Source organism: Eubalaena glacialis, chromosome 1 (assembly GCF_028564815.1).
Source record: "Eubalaena glacialis isolate mEubGla1 chromosome 1, mEubGla1.1.hap2.+ XY, whole genome shotgun sequence".
In the NCBI taxonomy this organism is placed as follows: Eukaryota; Metazoa; Chordata; class Mammalia; order Artiodactyla; family Balaenidae; genus Eubalaena; species Eubalaena glacialis.
The window spans coordinates 66,371,012-66,390,651 of record NC_083716.1 but is presented as its reverse complement, the minus strand read 5'-3'; the positions used below and the strand labels follow the sequence as shown (position 1 = coordinate 66,390,651).

Below are 19,640 nucleotides of genomic sequence, written 5' to 3'. Positions count from 1 at the left end.
AAAAAATAGGCAGAAGAGCTGAATAGACATTTTACCAAAGAAGACATACAGATGGCCTACAGGCACATGAAAAGATGCTCAACATCATTAATCATCAGGGAAATGCAAATCACAAGGAGATATCAACTCACAGTTGTTAGACTGGCTATTATCAAAAAGACAAGAGATAACAAGTGTTGGTGAAGATGTGGAGAAAAGAGAACCCTCGTGCACTGTTAGTGGGAATATAAATTGGTGCAGCCACTATGGAAACAGTATGGGGGTTCTTCAAAAAATTAGAAACAGAACTACCATATGATCCAGCAATTCCACTTCTGGGTAAAACAAAAACACTAATTTGAAAAGATGTATGCACCACCATGTTCATTTTAGCATTATTTACAATAGCCAAGGTATGGAAGCAACCTAAGTTTCCACTGATGGACGAATGGATAAAGAAAACATGGGGTGTGTGTGTGTGTAAGTGTATACATACACACATGTATATACACACGTACATACAATGGAATATTATTTAGCCATAAAAAAGAAGGAAATCTTGTCATTTGTGACAACACACATGATTCCTAGAGGGCATTATGCTAAGTGAAATAAGTCAGATAGAGAAAGACAAATACTGTATGATCTCACTTACATGTGGAATCTAAAAAACAAACAACAACAACAAACTGAAACCAAGCTCATAGATACGGAGAACAGATTAGTGGTTGCCAGAGGTGGCTGGGGGTGCGGGCCAGGCAAAATGGATGAAGGAGGTCAAAAGGCACAAACTTCCAGTTATAAAATAACTAAATCATGGGACTGAAATGTACAGTATGGTGACTACAGTTAATAATACTGTACTGCAAATTAGAAAGTTGCTGAGAGTAAATCTTAGTTTCATAACAAGAAAAAAATTTTTAACGATGGTGACAGATGTTAACTAGACTTATTGTGGTGATCATTTGCAATATATACAAATATCAAATTGTTATGCTATATACATGAAACAAATATAATGTTATGTCAATTAAAAACATTTTATCTGATTCTTGCTGATCCCCAGAATTCAATGAGAATTCAAACTTAATAGGTTTCTGTTCTTTTAATAGTAATGTTGCTATCTGCATGGGTTCAGTAAGAATATGTTCCCCTTCTCACTAGTTTGTACTTCTTTCATAACTGATTGAGCTAATCAATTACGTAACCACGAACTTACCTGACATGTCATATTAAGAACAATGGCTATTGAATTAGATATGACAAGTCATCTTAAAGAATAAAGTTGGTTGTACTTATGGAGCCAATGCTTATGATGTCTCTGGTGCAGCAGAAGATTAAAACTTGTCAGGTCTGGGACATTGTCATGTGATGAATTGTGCTCCCCCAAAATTCATACGTTGAAGTCCTAATCCTTAGTACCCTCAGAAAGTGACCTTATTCAGAAATAGGGTCACTGTAGATGTAATTACGTAAGTTGAAGTCATATTTGAGTAGGGTGGACCACTAATACCAAATGACTGGTGTCCTTATAAAAGGGCAAAATTTGGACACAGATAGGCACATAGAGAGAATGCCATGGGAGGATGAAGGCAGAGATCTACTAGCCAAGGAATACCAAAGATTGCCAGCAAACCACCAAAAGCTAGGAAAGACACATGGAACAGATTCTCCCTTATAGCCCTCAGAAGGAAGCAACACTGTCAACACCTTGATCTTGGACTTCTAGCCTTCACAACTGAGTCAATAAATTTGTACTGTTCAAGCAACTGAGTTTGTGATATTTTATTATAGCAGCCCTAGCAAACTAATACAGTTTTCCTATACACTAATACTATAACATTCTAAAGAAAAGTTTGCCCTTTGCCTAGTTCCAAGGAGAGAGTCTCAAAGTCTTGGGAATATCCTGTTAAGAGTGTCTTATTTTAGACCCCGAATAGCCAAAGCAGTCTTGAGGGAAAAAAACGGAGCTGGAGGAATCAGACTCCCTGACTTCACACTATACTACAAAGCTACAGTAATCAAGACAATATGGTACTGGCACAAAAACAGAAACATAGATCAATGGAACAAGATAGAAAGCCCAGAGATAAACCCACGCACCTATGGTCAACTAACCTATGACAAAGGAGGCAAGGTTATACAATGGAGAAAAGACAGTCTCTTCAATAAGTGGTGCTGGGAAAACTGGACAGCTACATGTCAAAGAATGAAATTAGAACACTCCCTAACACCATACACAAAAATAAACTCAAAATGGATTCGAGACCTAAATGTAAGACTGGACATTATAAAACTCTTGGAGGAAAACACAGGAAGAACACTCTTTGACATAAACCACAGCAAGATCTTTTTTGATCCACCTCCTAGAGTAATGGAAATAAAAACAAAAATAAACAAATGGGACCTAATGAAACGTCAAAGCTTTTGCACAGCAAAGGAAACCATAAACAAGACGAAAAGACAACCCTCAGAATGGGAGAAAATATTTGCAAACGAATCAACAGACAAAGGACTAATCTCCAAAATATATAAACAGCTCATGCAGCTCAATATTAAAGAAACAAACAACCCAATCCAAAAATGGGCAGAAGACCTAAATAGACATTTCTCCAAAGAAGACATACAGATGGCCAAGAAGCACATGAAAAGCTGCTCAACATCACTAATTATTAGAGAAATGCAAATCAAAACTACAGTGAGGTATCACCTCACACCAGTTAGAATGGGCATCATCAGAAAATCTACAAACAACAAATGCTGGAGAGGGTGTGGAGAAAAGGGAACCCTCTTGCACTGTTGATGGGAATGTAAACTGATACAGCCACTATGGAGAACAGTATGGAGGTTCCTTAAAAAACTAAAAATAGAATTACCATATGATCCAGCAATCCCACTACTGGGCATATACCCAGAGAAAAGCATAATTCAAAAAGACACATGCACCCCAATGTTCATTGCAGCACTATTTACAATAGCCAGGTCATGGAAGCAACCTAAATGCCCATCGACAGACGAATGGATAAAGAAGTTGTGGTACATATATACAATGGAATATTACTCAACCATAAAAAGGAACGAAATTGAGTCATTTGTTGAGACGTGGATGGACCTAGAGACTGTCATACAGAGTAAAGTAAGTCAGAAAGAGAAAAACAAATATTGTATATTAACGCATGTATGTGGAACCTAGAAAAATGGTACAGATGAACTGGTTTGCAGGGCAGAAGTTGAGACACAGATGTAGAGAACAAACGTACGGACACCAAGGGGGGAAAACCACGGTGGGATGGGGATGGTGGTGTGCTGAATTGGGCGATTGGGATTGACATGTATACACTGATGTGTATAAAACTGATGACTAATAAGAACCTGCAGTATAAAAAAACAAACAAAAACAAAAAAAACAACTAATACTAAACTTTCTTTGGGTTATTTGTATGGAAATATGTTAATATAAATATTTCAGACATTACATGAAATTTCTAAAAATCTTATATGTTCTGGTATAATGTTATACGTCATAATTCTAGTTATTACTTTAAAATGTGTATCTCAGAAATAACTAAATTTCCTTGTCAATTGCATTATTATGAACTTTCATCAAATCTTTAACCATGGTCATTTTTAAGTCTTTTGTCATTTACAGACAGTTCTGGGTGTACTCTGACGCTTTTGCAAAAATGTTCCTATAAAAGGGTTTCATCTTCAAGGAATTCATGGAAAAGACTCTGACAAGTACAGGTTTCTGGTAACTGACCATACTGCTGAACTGAATGAATAAGCATTTTCAGAACTCTAATGGAAAAGTGATGAATTCATAAAAGTGCTAACAGAAGATCAAGATGAAAAAAAAAAATTAATTACTTCGGACTGAGTGAACTGATGAGGATGATTATAATTTTTGTGACTTTCTGTTTGAATAAAAAAATAATAATAATAATAATAATTTTTTAAAATTAAATAAAATAAATCCCACAAGGACTCAGAGGCAAAAAATATACAAATCAATTTTCACTGCAAAGTAAAGGAGCTGTTACAGTGGAGGATTACTGGACTGAATGTCAATATTATGACATAGTATGAGTGTGTTTCGTGTTTGGTAATTGCAATCATTGTTGCTTTTGTTGTGGTCATCCATTTACAATGCTTGGTGTCAGTTTATTTATCTCTTGTAAAAATAAAATACAGTGTGTGTGTGTGTGTGTGTGTGTGTGTGAAAAAAAGAGTGTCTTTTTTTACCTGTGGCCTTGAGGCCATACCAGATAGTTTATGCTAACAATGTGATTTATGGTGGGGGGCCACGGACTTAACTTCTAGAGGGGCTGAGTAAATTAAATTCACATTTAATTAGTTCCTATCCTACACAGCTTTAGTATAGTACAAAATAATTATCAGCCATTATATATATTATATATATAAAATAGTGGTAAGATATACATTAACAGAAAATTTACTGTTTTAACCATTTTAAAGTGTTAATTCATGGCATCAAGCAAATTCACAGTGTTGTGCAACTATCACCATTATTCTCCTCCAGTACATTTTATCATCCCAAACAGAAAATTTGTACCCATTAAACAACTCCTCATTCTCCCCTCCCTCCAGCCCCTGGTAACCAGTGTTCTGTCTCTATAAATTTGTTCTAGGTACCTCATACAAGAGGAGTCATACAATATTTATCCTTTTGTGTCAGGCTTTTTTCACTTAGCACGTTTTCAAGTTTCTTCCATGCTGTGGCATGTACCAAAATTTCATTCCTGTATATGGCTAATACTCAATTACATGTATATACCATACTTTTCTATCCATTCATCTGTTGATGGACATGAGTTGTTTATGCCTTTTGGCTACTGTGAATAAACAATTTTTTAATGAAACTAAATTGTAGCAAAAATGACTGCTTTTAGAACTCCATTTCCTTTCCCACTTTAATCTTAAGGTATGCAGTTTCAAAGGCAACAAAATGCATCTCTAAGTGACTAAACTGTATAAACAGAAATACATGATTTCTTACAATATCCATGCTGCTTTAAATTACAAATCTCTTTGTTAGGTTATTAATGGTGCCTTGTGGAAGAAACTGATATGATGAAACACCAACATGCTCCTAAGGACATAAGAAAAAGAACGATACTACTAAAATAAATGCAGGTTCCAAACCTAAGAGTGACTGGAAGAAAGCGAAGCCATATTCTAACACAAAATCAAACAAAAACAAGAAAAAAATAGTATCATATCCTGACCTTTGTTAAATAAAAAAAAGTGATGGACCTTTTCAAATGTCAACCTTCATAGTAGGTTCATCACAGAATAGTCTCGACTCAAGTCCCACAACTCAGAGAAAAATCCCAAAGACAATCAAACATAGATAAAATAAACGAGAAAACAATTCTGAGGTATAGTTTAGGATGGTAAAGGAAATATTTTAAAAAGTACATTTTGGTTGCAGCATGTCAAAGAAGTGAATGAGAAAACAGCATCTGAACATTTCAAATTCTTTAAGTAGTAAGTTAGTATCATTGAAAAGATAACCAGATCTATTAAAAGAGTAAGACAAAACAAAAATATAAATTTGGCTAAAGGAGTAGGGATATAAAAGCAAATTTTAAATTTTAATATTTCGAATAGGTAATATATTTATATGTTCAAATTTCAGATAAATAGAAAATGTTATATAATTTTAAAGTCTCATATATACCCCAAAGAATTGAAAGCAGGGTCTTGAAGAGACATTTATACACCCATGTTTATAGCAGCATTATTCACAGTAGTCAAAAGGTGGAAACAATCCAAATGTCCATCAGCAATTCACAGATAAACAAAATGTGGTCTATACACACATGCTGTAACATGGATGAACCTTAAGGACATTATGTTAAGTTTATAAAACAAGCCAATCACAAAAAAACAAATACTGTATGATTCCACTTATGAGATATTTAGAGCTAAGTCAAATTCACAGAGACAGAATGCAGAATGGTTGCCAGCTAGTGGGAAGACTGAATGGAGAATTGTTGTTTAATGAACACAGAGTTTTAGTTTTGCAAGACAAAAACGCTCTGGAGGTAGTTACACAACAATGTGAATGTACTTAACACTACTGACTGTGCACTTAAAAATCGCTAAGTTCATAAACTTTGTATTATGTGTATTTTACCATAATCAAAAATAAAAAACAAAAACACTTCCCTCCCACTGGTATCTAGTCACCATTCAGTTCCCATATGCCCAACCTACTTTCATTATTTTATTTATCCTGGGTTTCCTTATGCATATATATAAACAAACTAAGCAACCATATACAGTATTCTGTACCTTGCTATTTTCACTAAACAATGTATCTTGTAATTCTTTCATTTAAAACATAGAAAAGTTCATCTTTTAAGAGCAACATTTTAACAATAATTTTAGTGTGTGCAGCAAAGCTTTAATGTAAAAGAACTTACCAAAATCTGGTGGACATTGCCCATTATAAGGGAACCAATTTCCTTTCACAGTGAAAGGACTTTTTCTGTTGCTTGTTGAACCAGTTCCTAGCTGTCCATTACCACCAAGTCCAAAAGAATAAATTCGTCCTGATGAAGGAACAAAAGCAGAAGTGTGCTGCCTAGAGTAAAATGATAGAAAACCTCAGACTTAATGTTACCTTTCAAACAATTTACATTCAGAAAAGCATAGCAAATATTACTGATATAATTTTTGTCTTCAAAAGTAAGTTAATAAAACCATTATAGTTCTAAAATTTTCTGTACAAAATATTTAATAGCCTTACTCTATACTGAATGAATTCTGTACCACACAGGCAGGCTGCATAAAGCATATTCCAGAAAATTCCCACAAATGTCCAAATTTAAAAAGGCCCAGCTCTATATTGGAATCCCTTACAATATATGATTTAGCACTAGAGGTAGCATCTAACTATGCTGTCCAAGAAAGCTCCCCAGCCGCCTTCCCTCTCTGTCAGGTTCTAGCTTAGAGCTCTATGGTCTATGAGGGCCCACCATCTGGGCATCACTCAAAAGTTTTAAGATAAGAACTGGGCAGAAGATTGGTATATATAAAACTGCATGATAAAACAATGTTTCCTTTCTTCAAGAGAAATTTATCCTTATGTATACACACTCAGACTCCTCTAGAGATTTCCAAGTGGAAGCAAACCTAAGAAATTACGGAACTGAAGCTAAAGAAAACCCGCTAAGCAGTGAACCTATCCAACTCCTTCTGATGCTTCACTACTGTATGTTTAGGAATGGGTTAAAGGTGATTATCCAGCTCAGGCCTTGTGTTCCTCAATCTCAGGTTTTATGGCTTCAATCAAGTCTGACAAATTCTTAAGTGTTATTTCTGCAAAAACTGTCTCTCTCCCATTTATTCAATTCTCTTCTTGATAATATTAGACAAACGTTTCAGCTTCCCAACATACCCTACCAGTCTTTTAACTTCTCTTTAATATCCATACCCCTTGTGAGTAATTTCCTTGGATCTATCTTTCAAGTCATTATTTTTCTCTTTAGCAGTGTGTCCAACCTGCTGTTTCAACTATCCACTGAATTTAAACTTTTAATGACTATGTTTTATACCATTCCTAGTTCTTTTTTTCAAAACAGCCAGCCAGTCACTTCATTTAAAACCCTTAATATATTGTGAAATATAATACATATACACCAACCCAGGACTACTCTGACAAGCCCCAAGCCTACTTTAGGGCAGTCCTGTGGTTACAAATTCTGAGGGGAGATCCAAACCAGAAAATAGGCCAAGGCCAGAAAAGTCTCCTTAAACTAGCAAGAGAATATTTCATTGTGAACGCTTCCCATGAGGCGGCTTTACTGGGAGGAGATGGTTTCACAGGCCTCACTACTGTCTCTACCAGTTCTTAGGCCTCATCTCCTATTCCAAACTCCTTTGCCATCTGTGGTATACTGTTTATAAAAAGGACCCAAGTTATTCTTTTCCCGATACCCATTATCCTTACAATATGACTTCTGCAGGTGTTCCCACCAAGATGGTGAATCTATTTCTCCACGTCTTAAAACTGGTCTCTGACCTGCGGCTTGCTTTGAACAGAATGCAGCAGAAATGACAGTGCATCAGATCCGAGCCTATGCCTCACAAGTGGCTTTGCACTCTTCCCCTCTCTCTTTTGGAACTCTGCTCTACCATCATGAGAATAACCCAAGGTTAGCATTTGAAGGATGATATATAATCTGAAGCAGAGACAAGCTGACCCAGCTAAGGTCCCCACAGACTACCCAGCCCTTACCCAGATCATCGGCTGATTAACTAAGTTCAGCTAAGATGAGAACTGCCCAGGGACTTCCCTGGTGGCGCAGTGGTTAAGAATCTGCCTGCCAATGCAGGGGACACGGGTTCGAGCCCTGGTCCGGGAAGATCCACACACTGCAGAGCAACTAAGCCCGCAAGCCACAACTACTGAGCCCACGTGCCACAACTACTGAAGCCTGCACTCCTAGAGCCTGTGCTCTGCAACAAGAGAAGCCACCACAATGAGAAGCCCACGCACCGCAACAAAGAGTAGTCCCCATTTGCCGCAATTAGAGAAAGCCCACGCGCAGCAACAAAGACGCAATGCAGCCAAAAAAAAAAAAAAGAACTGCCCAGCTAAGCCCAGCCCAAATCACTGAACCACAGAATTACTAGCTAAATAGGTAATTTTATTAAGCCACTAAGTTTTGGGGTGATTTGTTTAGCAAAATAAGCTAATTAATACGTTACCTAGATTGGCAAATTTTTTCAGAGCAGCTCCAGAGTCAGTTCAAACTAATAGGTATGGTTTTCAGATTTCCTTGTTTTTGCCCTGCGGAATTCCCTTTACTTGCTGGTAAACTAATCTATGTTATTTAAAAGGTGTTTTGATTCAAAAGGGTTTTCAAGTTATCTAGTCTGTCACATTACTGGAAAACTAAGTAGACTCTAACAACCATCTTATCTCAGAGCCAGATGAGCCGAGGTTAATAAAAAAATTCTAAATCAAGGATACTCTTAACAAAATAAACATTAAATGGAATTCTAGCATATAAAACAGACAAACTGTTCTAGCTGAAGAAGGGTTTAACATTGCCCAGTCTGCCTCCTTCAGGAAGCAGCTGCTGTGACATTTCCAAGGAACATATCAACAGTTTAAAAACAACTGCTCAATACTAGTTTGTTAAATTCCTCCTCAAACTGGTCTACTGAAGCAGTGGTTCTTAACCCTGGCTGCATTTTGGAGTTGCCTAGGAGTGAGCCTAGGCAACAATACATATTACTAAAAACTCTCCAAAGGATTACAGCATGAAGTCAAGAGTTGAGAGCCACTGAACAAACATAACTATCTCAAATCCTATATTTGATATCATAGCTCAAAAACAATATGACACTATACTACTGGAATCTGAATCTTTTCCATTTGGACTACCTCTTTGATGAGTTCACATTTCTGATATCCGTTGCCTGCTTCCTTCAGGAAGTTTCTGACAATTATTTAATAAGGAAATAATACATAGTTCTTACAGTACCAACTATCTGGAAATCAAACTGGTCATGATACCAACCGACATTCCCTCTGTAGATAATTTTTTACATCTCAATTAATATATAACTGAAATTCTTCCCCAGTCCAATAATTAAATAAATAAAATTACTGGAAAGAACTAAGTTTACAGAGCTAAGAATAACTATTCAAATCAAGCACATTTTTACTGTTAAGAATTACAAAACTGGGCTTCCGTGGTGGCACAGTGGTTGAGAATCTGCCTGCCAATGTAGGGGACATGGGTTTGAGCCCTGGTCTGGGAAGATCCCACATGCCGCAGAGCAACTAGGCCCGTGAGCCACAATTGCTGAGCCTGCGCGTCTGGAGCCTGTGCTCCGCAACAAGAGAGGCCACAATAGTGAGAGGTCCGCGCACCGCTATGAAGAGTGGCCCCTGCTTGCCACAACTAGAGAAAGCCCTCGCACAGAAACGAAGACCCAACACAGCCATAAATAAATAAATTAAATAAATAAATAAATATTAAAATATTTTAAAAAAAAGAATTACAAAACTGGATAACATTAAACAATCTGTGATATCTCACAAGGGACTGATTAAATATTTCATTGGAAAAAAATTACCTAAAAATATTTATAATCTTTTAATGAATTACTCATGAAGTGGATAAACAAGGAAAGCTGAAATCTCTACATTTCAGTGAATATATATTCATGTATAACTTCAACAGTCTAATAAACAAGATTAAGATAGCAAGCATTTCTGCTCACTTATATGTTGAGCTTTTATTTACCTTTTATCCTGATTCATATACGAAAAAAGGAAAGGAAGGCTTTGTCAAATCATCCCCATAAATAATTTTTCAAATACATGGTCAAACACACAAAACTGGGCAAAGAAACAGGGTACCATGAACAAAACCTAGCAAAAAGAAGAAACAATAGAAATAGATCCCTAAAGATTTCAGATATCAGGGGCTTCCCTGGTGGCGCAGTGGTTGAGAATCTGCCTGCCAATGCAGGGGACACGGGTTCGAGCCCTGGTCTGGGAAGATCCCGCATGCCACGGAGCGGCTAGGCCCGTGAGCCACAATTGCTGAGCCTGCGCGTTTGGAGCCCATGCTCCGCAACAAGAGAGGCCGCGATAATGAGAGGCCCGCGCACCGCGATGAAGAGTGGCCCCCACTTGCCACAACTAGAGAAAGCCCTCACACAGAAACGAAGACCCAACACAGCCATAAATAAAATAAATAAATAAATAAATAAATTTAAAAAGGAGAAAAAAAAAGATTTCAGATATCAGAATTTTCAAACACAAGAATCTAGAATAATTATGTTTCATACTTGTTTAATGTCCAAGAAATAAAGGCCAAGGTTGAAAACTGACAGACAGCTGGAAAGATTAAAGAAAAAAATTGTTTCAGATTTTTAAAAAGAACCAGTATGAAACACTAGAACTGAAAAATCACAATAATCAAAATCAAGAATATAGGTTTAACAAAAAATATAGTATGAGAATTAATGAACTGAAATATAAATCATAAAAATAATCAAGAAGGCAGCAAAGAGGGATAAAAATGTGGAAAGTAAGACTACAAGGTGGAGTGAGACGATTTAATACACATCCAATCAGAGTCCTATGAGGAAAGGAAAAGCTGTATCTAAAGAGAGATTATTCCATAGATTCAAGAAGTCCCGTAAGAAAATGAGGAAATCCATACCCTGACAAATGAAAGCAAAACTGAAGAGAGAGAGAGAAAAGAGACAAATTACCTTCAAAGGAGCAACATACCAGCAGCCAACTTCTCAGAAGAACTGAAGCCAAAAGACAGTAGAATGTTATCTTAAGTGCTGCAAGCAAATGCCAAGCTAGAATTCTATAACCAATAACATCATTCATGAACGAAGGTGCAATACAGACATTTTTAGTTACACAAAAGAGTCTGCCACCTGTAAATCTACTTAAAGAAAATTCCAAAGGGTGGCTGATAAAAGGAAAATGAAACTAATTGTAAAAAATAAAGAGAAAAAAATTGTAGTAAATATATGTAGAGCCATTTCTAAATGTACACTGACTATTATGAAGCAATGTTCTTCTGGGGTTTAAAAATATATAGAGAATGAATGGGAATTCCCTGGTGGTCCAGTTGTTAAGACTCTGCGCTCCCAATGCAGGGGGCATGGGTTCAATCCCTGGTCAGGGAACTAAGATCCCACATGCTGCATGGCGTGGCCAAAAAAATAAAATAAATAAATATAGAGAAATAAAAGTTGGGAAGGTAAATGGAGGTCTTACAACTTCCAGAAAAGGGGGAAAGTATTAACATAACTTAAAGATTAATGTTGTTATTTCTAGAGTAACAACTAAAAAAGAGTTCCCAAATTTCCAAATGGGTAGAGGGAATTAAACTGACTAAAAGGACTTCCCTGGTGGTGCAGTGGTTAAGAATCCGCCTGCCAATGCAGGGGACACGGGTTCAAGCCCTGGTCCTGGAAGATCCCACATGCCGCAGAGCAATTAAGCCCATGTGCCACAACTACTGAGCCCGTGTGCCACAACTATTGAAGCCCACGCACCTAGAGCCCATGCTCTGCGACAAGAGAAGCCACTGCAATGAGAAGCCCACTCACTGCAACTAGAGAAAGCCCACGCGCAGCAATGAAGACCCAACACAGCCATACATAAATAAATTTTAAAAAATAAAATAAAAATAAACTGACTAAAAAAATTATTAATCCAAAGAAAGGCAAAAAAGAAAAGAAAGAAAACAAAAATAAACAGGTAGCACAAACAGTACAAAATATGATGGCAGGTTTAAACCCAAATATATTAGTAATAATAAAAAAAACATGAAACTTGGCAAATCGGTCCATTTAAAAGACAAAGATTGTTAGGATGGATTTTTTTTAAAAAATCTAACTTAATGCTATTTACATGAGATTCATCTAAAACATACAGAAAGACAAAGTAAAAGAATAGGAAAAAAATAAATAGGTAAAAAAAATATATATATATATATATATCAATATAAAAGCAGGTGGAGCTCTATTCACATCAGATAAAACAGACTTTAAGGAAACAAAAATGATATTAGAGATCTAGAGGATCACCACCACAATGACAAAAGGTTCAATTCATCAAGAATGGATAGGGGGCTTCCCTGGTGGCGCAGTGGTTGAGAATCTGCCTGCCAATGTAGGGGACACGGATTCAAGCCCTGGTCTGGCAAGATCCCACATGCCGCGGAGCAACTAGGCCCGTGAGCCACAACTACTGAGCCTGCGCGTCTGGAGCCTGTGCTCCGCAACAAGAGAGGCTGCGATAGTGAGAGGCCCACACACCGCGATGAAGAGTGGCCCCCGCTTGCCGCAACTGGAGAAAGCCCTCGCACAGAAATGAAGACCCAACACAGCCAAAAATAAATAAATAAAATAAAGAATTATAAAAAAAAAGTAAAAAAAAAAAAGAAATAGGAAAAAATACTTAAAAAAAAAAATGGATAAAATTTAAATTTTATGCACTTAAGAACACAGCCTCAAAAGCAAAAGCAAAAACTGACAGATATACAAGGAGAAATCAAGAATAATCAAACAGGGATAGACACACATATTGAAAGAATAAGATAGAGATGACAGAAACAGATCCACATACACATGGACCTTAATTTATGGCAACAGTGGCACTAAAAAGCAGGAGGGCAAAGGAGTTTTCAAAGATGGAGCTATGAGTGGATGATTCTGAGAAGATGGCGGCGTAGGAAGCACCAGGAATCTGTCTCCTCACTTAGACAACAACTGCTGTGACAGAATCTGTCTGATGTAACTATTTTAAAACTCTGGAGTCTATTAAAGGCTTGCAATTTCCAAGGGAAGGCTTGGGTGGTAAATTGCAATTAATTTTGATTAATTTCAGCATTTAGCACAGTAGTAGCTACCTACCCCTTCACCCTCAGCCCTGTGACAGGCAATAATCCACGTGCTCCAAGAGTATCTCGGACATAGCTTGTGGGAGCCAGGGTAGGCAATAAGGATCCTGTCCTTATATTTGAGATTGGTCCTCTGATCACTGATTGCTGCTTCTGATCACAGAGGTACAGATACAAAGGTGGGTAAGTCTTTTCTGCACCCCTTCTGACCACTGTTACAAGCCTATTCCCCTCCAGCTGAAGAGACTTCCAGAGGATTTAAAGGGGTGGTGTTTTCTTCCCTTTTATTATCTTCTATTTTCTCCCCTTTCTTTTTTCTTCTGCCCCTTTTAGAAGTCAGTCATTTAAGATCTAGGACATTCAAATGTAACTGCATATACACAGGAATTTAGAAAGTCATTGTGCATGCCCCGGAAAAGGTGCAGTCTCAGAAATGACCTGAGAAGACCTTATGTTTACACCTCAGGCTGATCCTTGGCACAGAGACAACCTATAAAAATCAAAAAATAAAAACAAAACAAAAAACAGCAAACCCTAGAGAAGGGAAAGAATATTATTTCTAGAGTTACCCCATTATTAGGTTCAAATGTACAGTTTTCAAAAAGAAAAAAAATCACAGAGAATACAAAGAAATTGGAAAGTAAGGCCCATTCAAAGGAAAAAATAAACCAACATGGGAATCCAAAATGATATAGCTCCTTTGGAAGGCAGTTTGATGGTTTCTTACAAAACTAAACATACTGTTACAATATGATTCAGCAATTTTGCTCTTCATTATTCACCCAAAGGAGTTAAAAACCTGTGTCTACACAAAAACCTGACACAGATATTTATAATAGCTTTATTCATAACTGCCAAACCTTGGAAGCAACCAAGATGTCCTTCAGTAGGTGAATGGATAAACAAACTGGTACATCTAGACACTGGAATATTAGTTAGCATTAAAAAGAAATCAGCAATCAAGCCATGAAAAAACATGGAGGAACCATAAATGCATATTACTAAGTGAAAGAAGACAACCTGAGAAGGCTACATACTATGTGACTCCAACTATATTACATTCCGGAAAAGGCAAAACTATCAGAGTAAAAATCAGTGACTGCCAGGAGTTAGGGAAGTGGGGAGGATAAATAAGGGGAGCACACAGGATTTTTAGGGCATTGAAATTACCCTGTATGATACTATAATGGTGGATGCACATCATTATACATTTGTCCAAACCCACAGAATGAACCCTAACATACACTATGTACACCTGTAATGATCTGTCAATGTAGCGATGAAAGAAATGTTCACATATTGAGGTATGGGGAAGTCATTCTGGCTTATACATAAGTTAACGTGATTTTAATCCTAACTAAAACAGCCTGCTTATGGCCTATCAAACATATACTGTATATCTGCTATAATTATTAAAGAAAAGGGCAGGCACAATGACCAGAAGTAAAGAATATCCATGTTAAAAATAAAGATTAAATCCCTCCCTTCCTGGGATGCCAATGCTGGCACTCCTTAGATGATAAGACTCTCTTCCCAGGTGCCAAGGCCATATGGACTTGCTGTGTACATGCTGATCTGTTTTTTGGGAAACCCTGAAGGAATGTATCCCTGACTTGTTTGATGTTCTTTCTTCTGACAAGATATAAAACTGTGCTGAAAACCATGCTTCTCTGGAGGAGTAGTTCCTCAGAGTTATATGAGAAGCTGTCTTCCAGGCTATTGTCCTCAGTTTGGTTCAAATAAAACTCCTTTCTTTTCCTATTACAGATTGTTTATTGATTATTTTTGTCAACAGTAGGTTCATCAATTGAAACAAATATACCATTTAATTTTTTGGTGAACCTAAAAATGCTGTAAAAAATAAAGTCTACTTTAAAAAAATAAAACAACAGGGTTGTTCCCTGAGAACAACCAGATGATGAACCTTAATAGACAAAAACTAAAATAATTTTCTTAAAGATGCTCAAATAACTAAAGGAAGACATGGAAATAGTCAAGAAAACAATATATGAAGAAAATGGAAATATCAATAAAAAAATAGAAAACCCAAAAACACACCAAAAGGAAGTTCTGGAGATGAAAAATACATTAACTAAAATAAAAAACTCACTGGAGGGATTCAAAGGCAGATTTGAGCAGAAAGAAAAAAGAATACAGGAACTTGAACATAAAACAATTAAAATTATTAAGTCTCAGGAAAAGAAAGAAAAAAGACTGAACAAAAGTAAAGAGAACCTAAGGGACCTATGGGACATCATGAAGTGGACCAACATAGGCACTGTGGGAGTTCCAGAAGGTAAAAAGAGATAGAGAGAGATCATTTGAAGAAATAATAACCAAAAAATACCCAAACTTGATGAAAGACATAAACATTCAAGAAACTCCATGTAGGAAGAACTGAAAGAGACCCATACTGAGACATATTACAATCACACTGTCGAAAGACAAAGAAAGAAACCTGAATGAAGCAAGAGAGAAGTGACTTGTCACATACAAGGGATCCTCAATAGGATTCTCAGTAGATTTCTCAGCAGAAACTTTGCAGGTCAGAAGGCAGTGGGCTTATATATTCAAACTGCTGAAAGAAAAAACCTGTCAACAAAGAATCTGATTATCTGACAAAACTGTCCTTCAAAAGTGAGAAAGAAATTAAGACATTTACAGATAGAAGCTCAGGGAGTTTATCACCAGCCCTGCCCTTTAAGAAATACTAAAAGGAATCCTACAGGTTGAAATGAAAGGACACTAGACAGTAACTTGAAGCTGTATGAAAAAATAAAGATCTCAGTAAAGGTAAATATATGGGTGATTATAAAAGCTAGTATTATTGTAATTTTGTGGTTTTTTCCTCCAAATTTTGTTTTCTACAGAATTTAAGAGACTAATGCATAAAATTATTAATTTATGTTTTCTGACACACAATGTATACAAAAGTTATCTTGTGACACCAATAAATGAAATGGGGTGGGGACAGAGCTATACAGGAACAAAGTTTTTGTATGTTATTGAAATTGACCTAGTATAAATTTGAGTTAGAGTGTTATAACTTTAGGATATTAAATGTAATCCCCATGGTAACCACAAAAAGACAGCTATAGAATATACAGAAAAGGAAATGAGAGGAAACTAAAACATTTCACTTCAAAAAACAAACTAAACACAGAAGAAGACAGTAATGTAGGAAATCAGGGACAAAAAAAGTGTGAGGCATAGAGAAAGCAAATAGATAAAAGACATACAATAAAAACTACAAAATATTACTGAAAGAAATTAAATAAATGGAAAGACATCCCACATTCATGGTTTGAAAGACTTAATATTGTTAAGATGTCAATACTTCTGAAAGTGATCTACCAACTCAATGCAATCCCTATCAAATCATGGAAATGCAAATTAAAATCATGATTAAGTACCACTATATATCCAAGAGATTAGCAAAAATTTAAAAGTCTAACAATACCAAATGGTGACAAGGACATAGGAATTCTCATACAATAGTGATGGGAAGGTAAACTGGTATAACCATTCTGGTAAACAGGGTGACATTAACCTGCAAAACTCAAATTAAGTATACTCTCTGACCCAGAAATTCCATTCTAGGTATATACTTTAGAAATATTAAAGTTTATGTATATTATATAATAAATGTTCAAAGCAACATTATTTGTATTTGCCAAAAACTGGAAATACCCAAGTGCCCATGACTGAGAAAATAATTATATATGCATATAATTGAGTAAAACACATCAATAAGACCTAATGATGGAGAACCATAGCTACACACATATGGATAATCATACAGCATGATGTTAAAAAAAAAAAAAAAAAGTCACCAAAGGCTACCTACAGTGTAATTCTATGTACTTGAATTAATGTTGGAAAACTTAACTATATTGTATAAAGATACATACTAGCTGGAAAACTAAGCTAAGTGGTCAAAACTGAGTTAGTCAAGCAAAGGATATTTTGCCTCTGGGGAGTCCACCAAAATTTAATCCATCAAAGGTGAAGCTCAGTTACAAAGCTCTGACTCCTATTTACTCCCAAGAACTGGGAATCAGGAGATCAGTAGTCCAATTCAACTTTCACCACTAACTAATCTTATGTCTTAAGTAATTAATTGGTCAATTTTTTCATTCTTTAAAGAAAAAAAAGGTGGAAAAGCAAAAGAAAAAAAGACGATCTATAGTTTCCCTTCAAGTGTGATGTTACATACAATAAATTATATTTACTTAATGTTATATACAGTAATACATTTACCTTATTAATATCTTGCCTCAGATAAATTTGTTTCAAATAGAGAAAGGTAAAATAATCAGTATAAAAGAAGTTTCTCCTCTTACTATGATTCCTTAGCAGCAAATCAGGCATGTAGAAGATAACGTTTTTTATTTTAGATTACTAGATTCCTGAACATTTTAAAAATCTCCACTTTCAGCTGGAACTACCATGTTACAGTAATTTGCAAAAATGACCAACACAAAGGGAAAGAGGAGAGGCACCGCTATATCTTATCGAGGCATTCCAGAAAACATGAAGTTCCTCCTTCGGCCACAACACGTGCAAATCTACAAGAAACTATGTGATACTGTAAACATCAAGGAAATGACACTGTTCAAAAAGGAAGGCCCCACAAATGTTACCAAGGTAAAACTGGAAGAGTCTACAATGTTACCCTGCATGCTACTGGCACTGTTGTAAACAAACAAGTTAAGGGCAAGATTCTTCTTGCCAAGAGAATTAATGAACATATCAAGCATATTCAGCAGCCTAAGAGCCATGATAGCTTCCTGAAACATATGAAGAAAAATGATCAGAAAAAAAAAAAAAAATGTACCCCAATGTTCATTGCAGCACTATTCACAATAGCCAGGACATGGAAGCAACCTATATGTCCACTGACAGATAAATGGATAAAGAAGATGTGGTACATATATACAGTGGAATATTACTCAGCCATAAAAAGGAACAAAACTAGGTCATTTGTAGAGACGTGGATGGACCTAAAGTCTGGCATACAGAGTGAAGTCAGAAAAACAAATATCGTATATTAACGCATATATGTGGAATCTAGAAAAATGGTACAGATTATCCTATTCGCAGGGCAGGAATAGAGACGCAGATGTAGAGAACGGGAGGGTGGAATGAATTAGGAGATTAGGATTGACATATATACACTACCATGTGTAAAACAGATAGCTAGTGGGAACCTGCTGTATAGCACAGGGAGCTCAGCTCAGTGTGTGATGACCTAGATGGGTGGGATGGGGGGTGGGGTGGGAGGGAGGTCCAAGAGGGAGGGGATATATGTATACACATAGCTGATTCACTTTGTTGTACAGCAGAAACTAACAACATTGTAAAGCAATTATACTCCAATTAAAAAAAGAAAGAAAAAAAAAAAAAAAAAGGAAGCCAAATAGAAAGGCACTCAGGTTCAAATGAAGTGCCAGCCTGTTCCACCAGAGAAGCACACTTTGTGAGAACCAATGGAAAGGGGCCTAAGCTGCTAGAAGCCATTCCCTATGAATTCATGGCATAATAGATTAAAAAAAAAAAGACCCCTGGACTGTTAAAAAAAAAAAAAAAATCCTAAATAATTGGGTTATAGATCAAAATACTCTTTTCTAAAACTGCTTACCTTCCACAAGCAATCTGAGTGACAATGCTTCCCATAAGTTCAAAAACTTTCCTTGGGTTTATTTCATGACTGGTAGAGTTATGACCCAACTGACCATACCCTCCAGCTCCAAAAGTAAACACTCCACCTTCCTAAAAAAAAAAAAAAACAACCCTTTGTCATTAGAAAGCCTGATAAAATAATCTTCAGGAAAATAAGTTAATCTTTAATATGGAGTCAAATTTTCTCTTCTATTGTCTTTGCAATTTAACAGATGATAAGATAGTCAAGATACCTTGACTTTTCAAGGTAAAATGTCTTAAATCTAAGAGTTCCAGGCTGATATGGCTAATTGTTTTCACATATTTTAAAAGTATTTAATTATGTTCTCATCATTATAAAGTCATCATTAAAGAGATACTAATAATTATTTTTTGCATTGCCTTTTACTATCATTATAGTCTTGTTGAATCCCAAGTACACACCTATAAAATTTCACAAAACCTAAAAATGGTATCATTTTCAGTTTCCAAAGTAGCTCTGCAAAAAAAGAGTATATGTAACCAGAGAGTGCACTAATATAGCTATTCTTAGCATACAGTTACTAAAATATAAATGGT

At 36.1% G+C, this 19,640-nt stretch overlaps 1 protein-coding gene across 8 annotated transcripts in view; it reads right to left on the bottom strand.

Moving 5' to 3' along the window:
• HERC4 (HECT and RLD domain containing E3 ubiquitin protein ligase 4) overlaps positions 1-19,640 on the bottom strand; it is a 131,182-nt gene that overhangs the window by 65,519 nt on the left and 46,023 nt on the right. For all 8 annotated transcript variants that reach the window (XM_061197753.1, XM_061197767.1, XM_061197759.1 and 5 more), the window contains exons 7-8: positions 19,042-19,172; positions 6,429-6,589 (exon numbers count right to left, since the gene is read on the bottom strand). In XM_061197753.1, the coding sequence (XP_061053736.1) occupies positions 6,429-6,589; positions 19,042-19,172 (292 nt within the window). The remainder of the gene's footprint in view (positions 1-6,428; positions 6,590-19,041; positions 19,173-19,640) is intronic.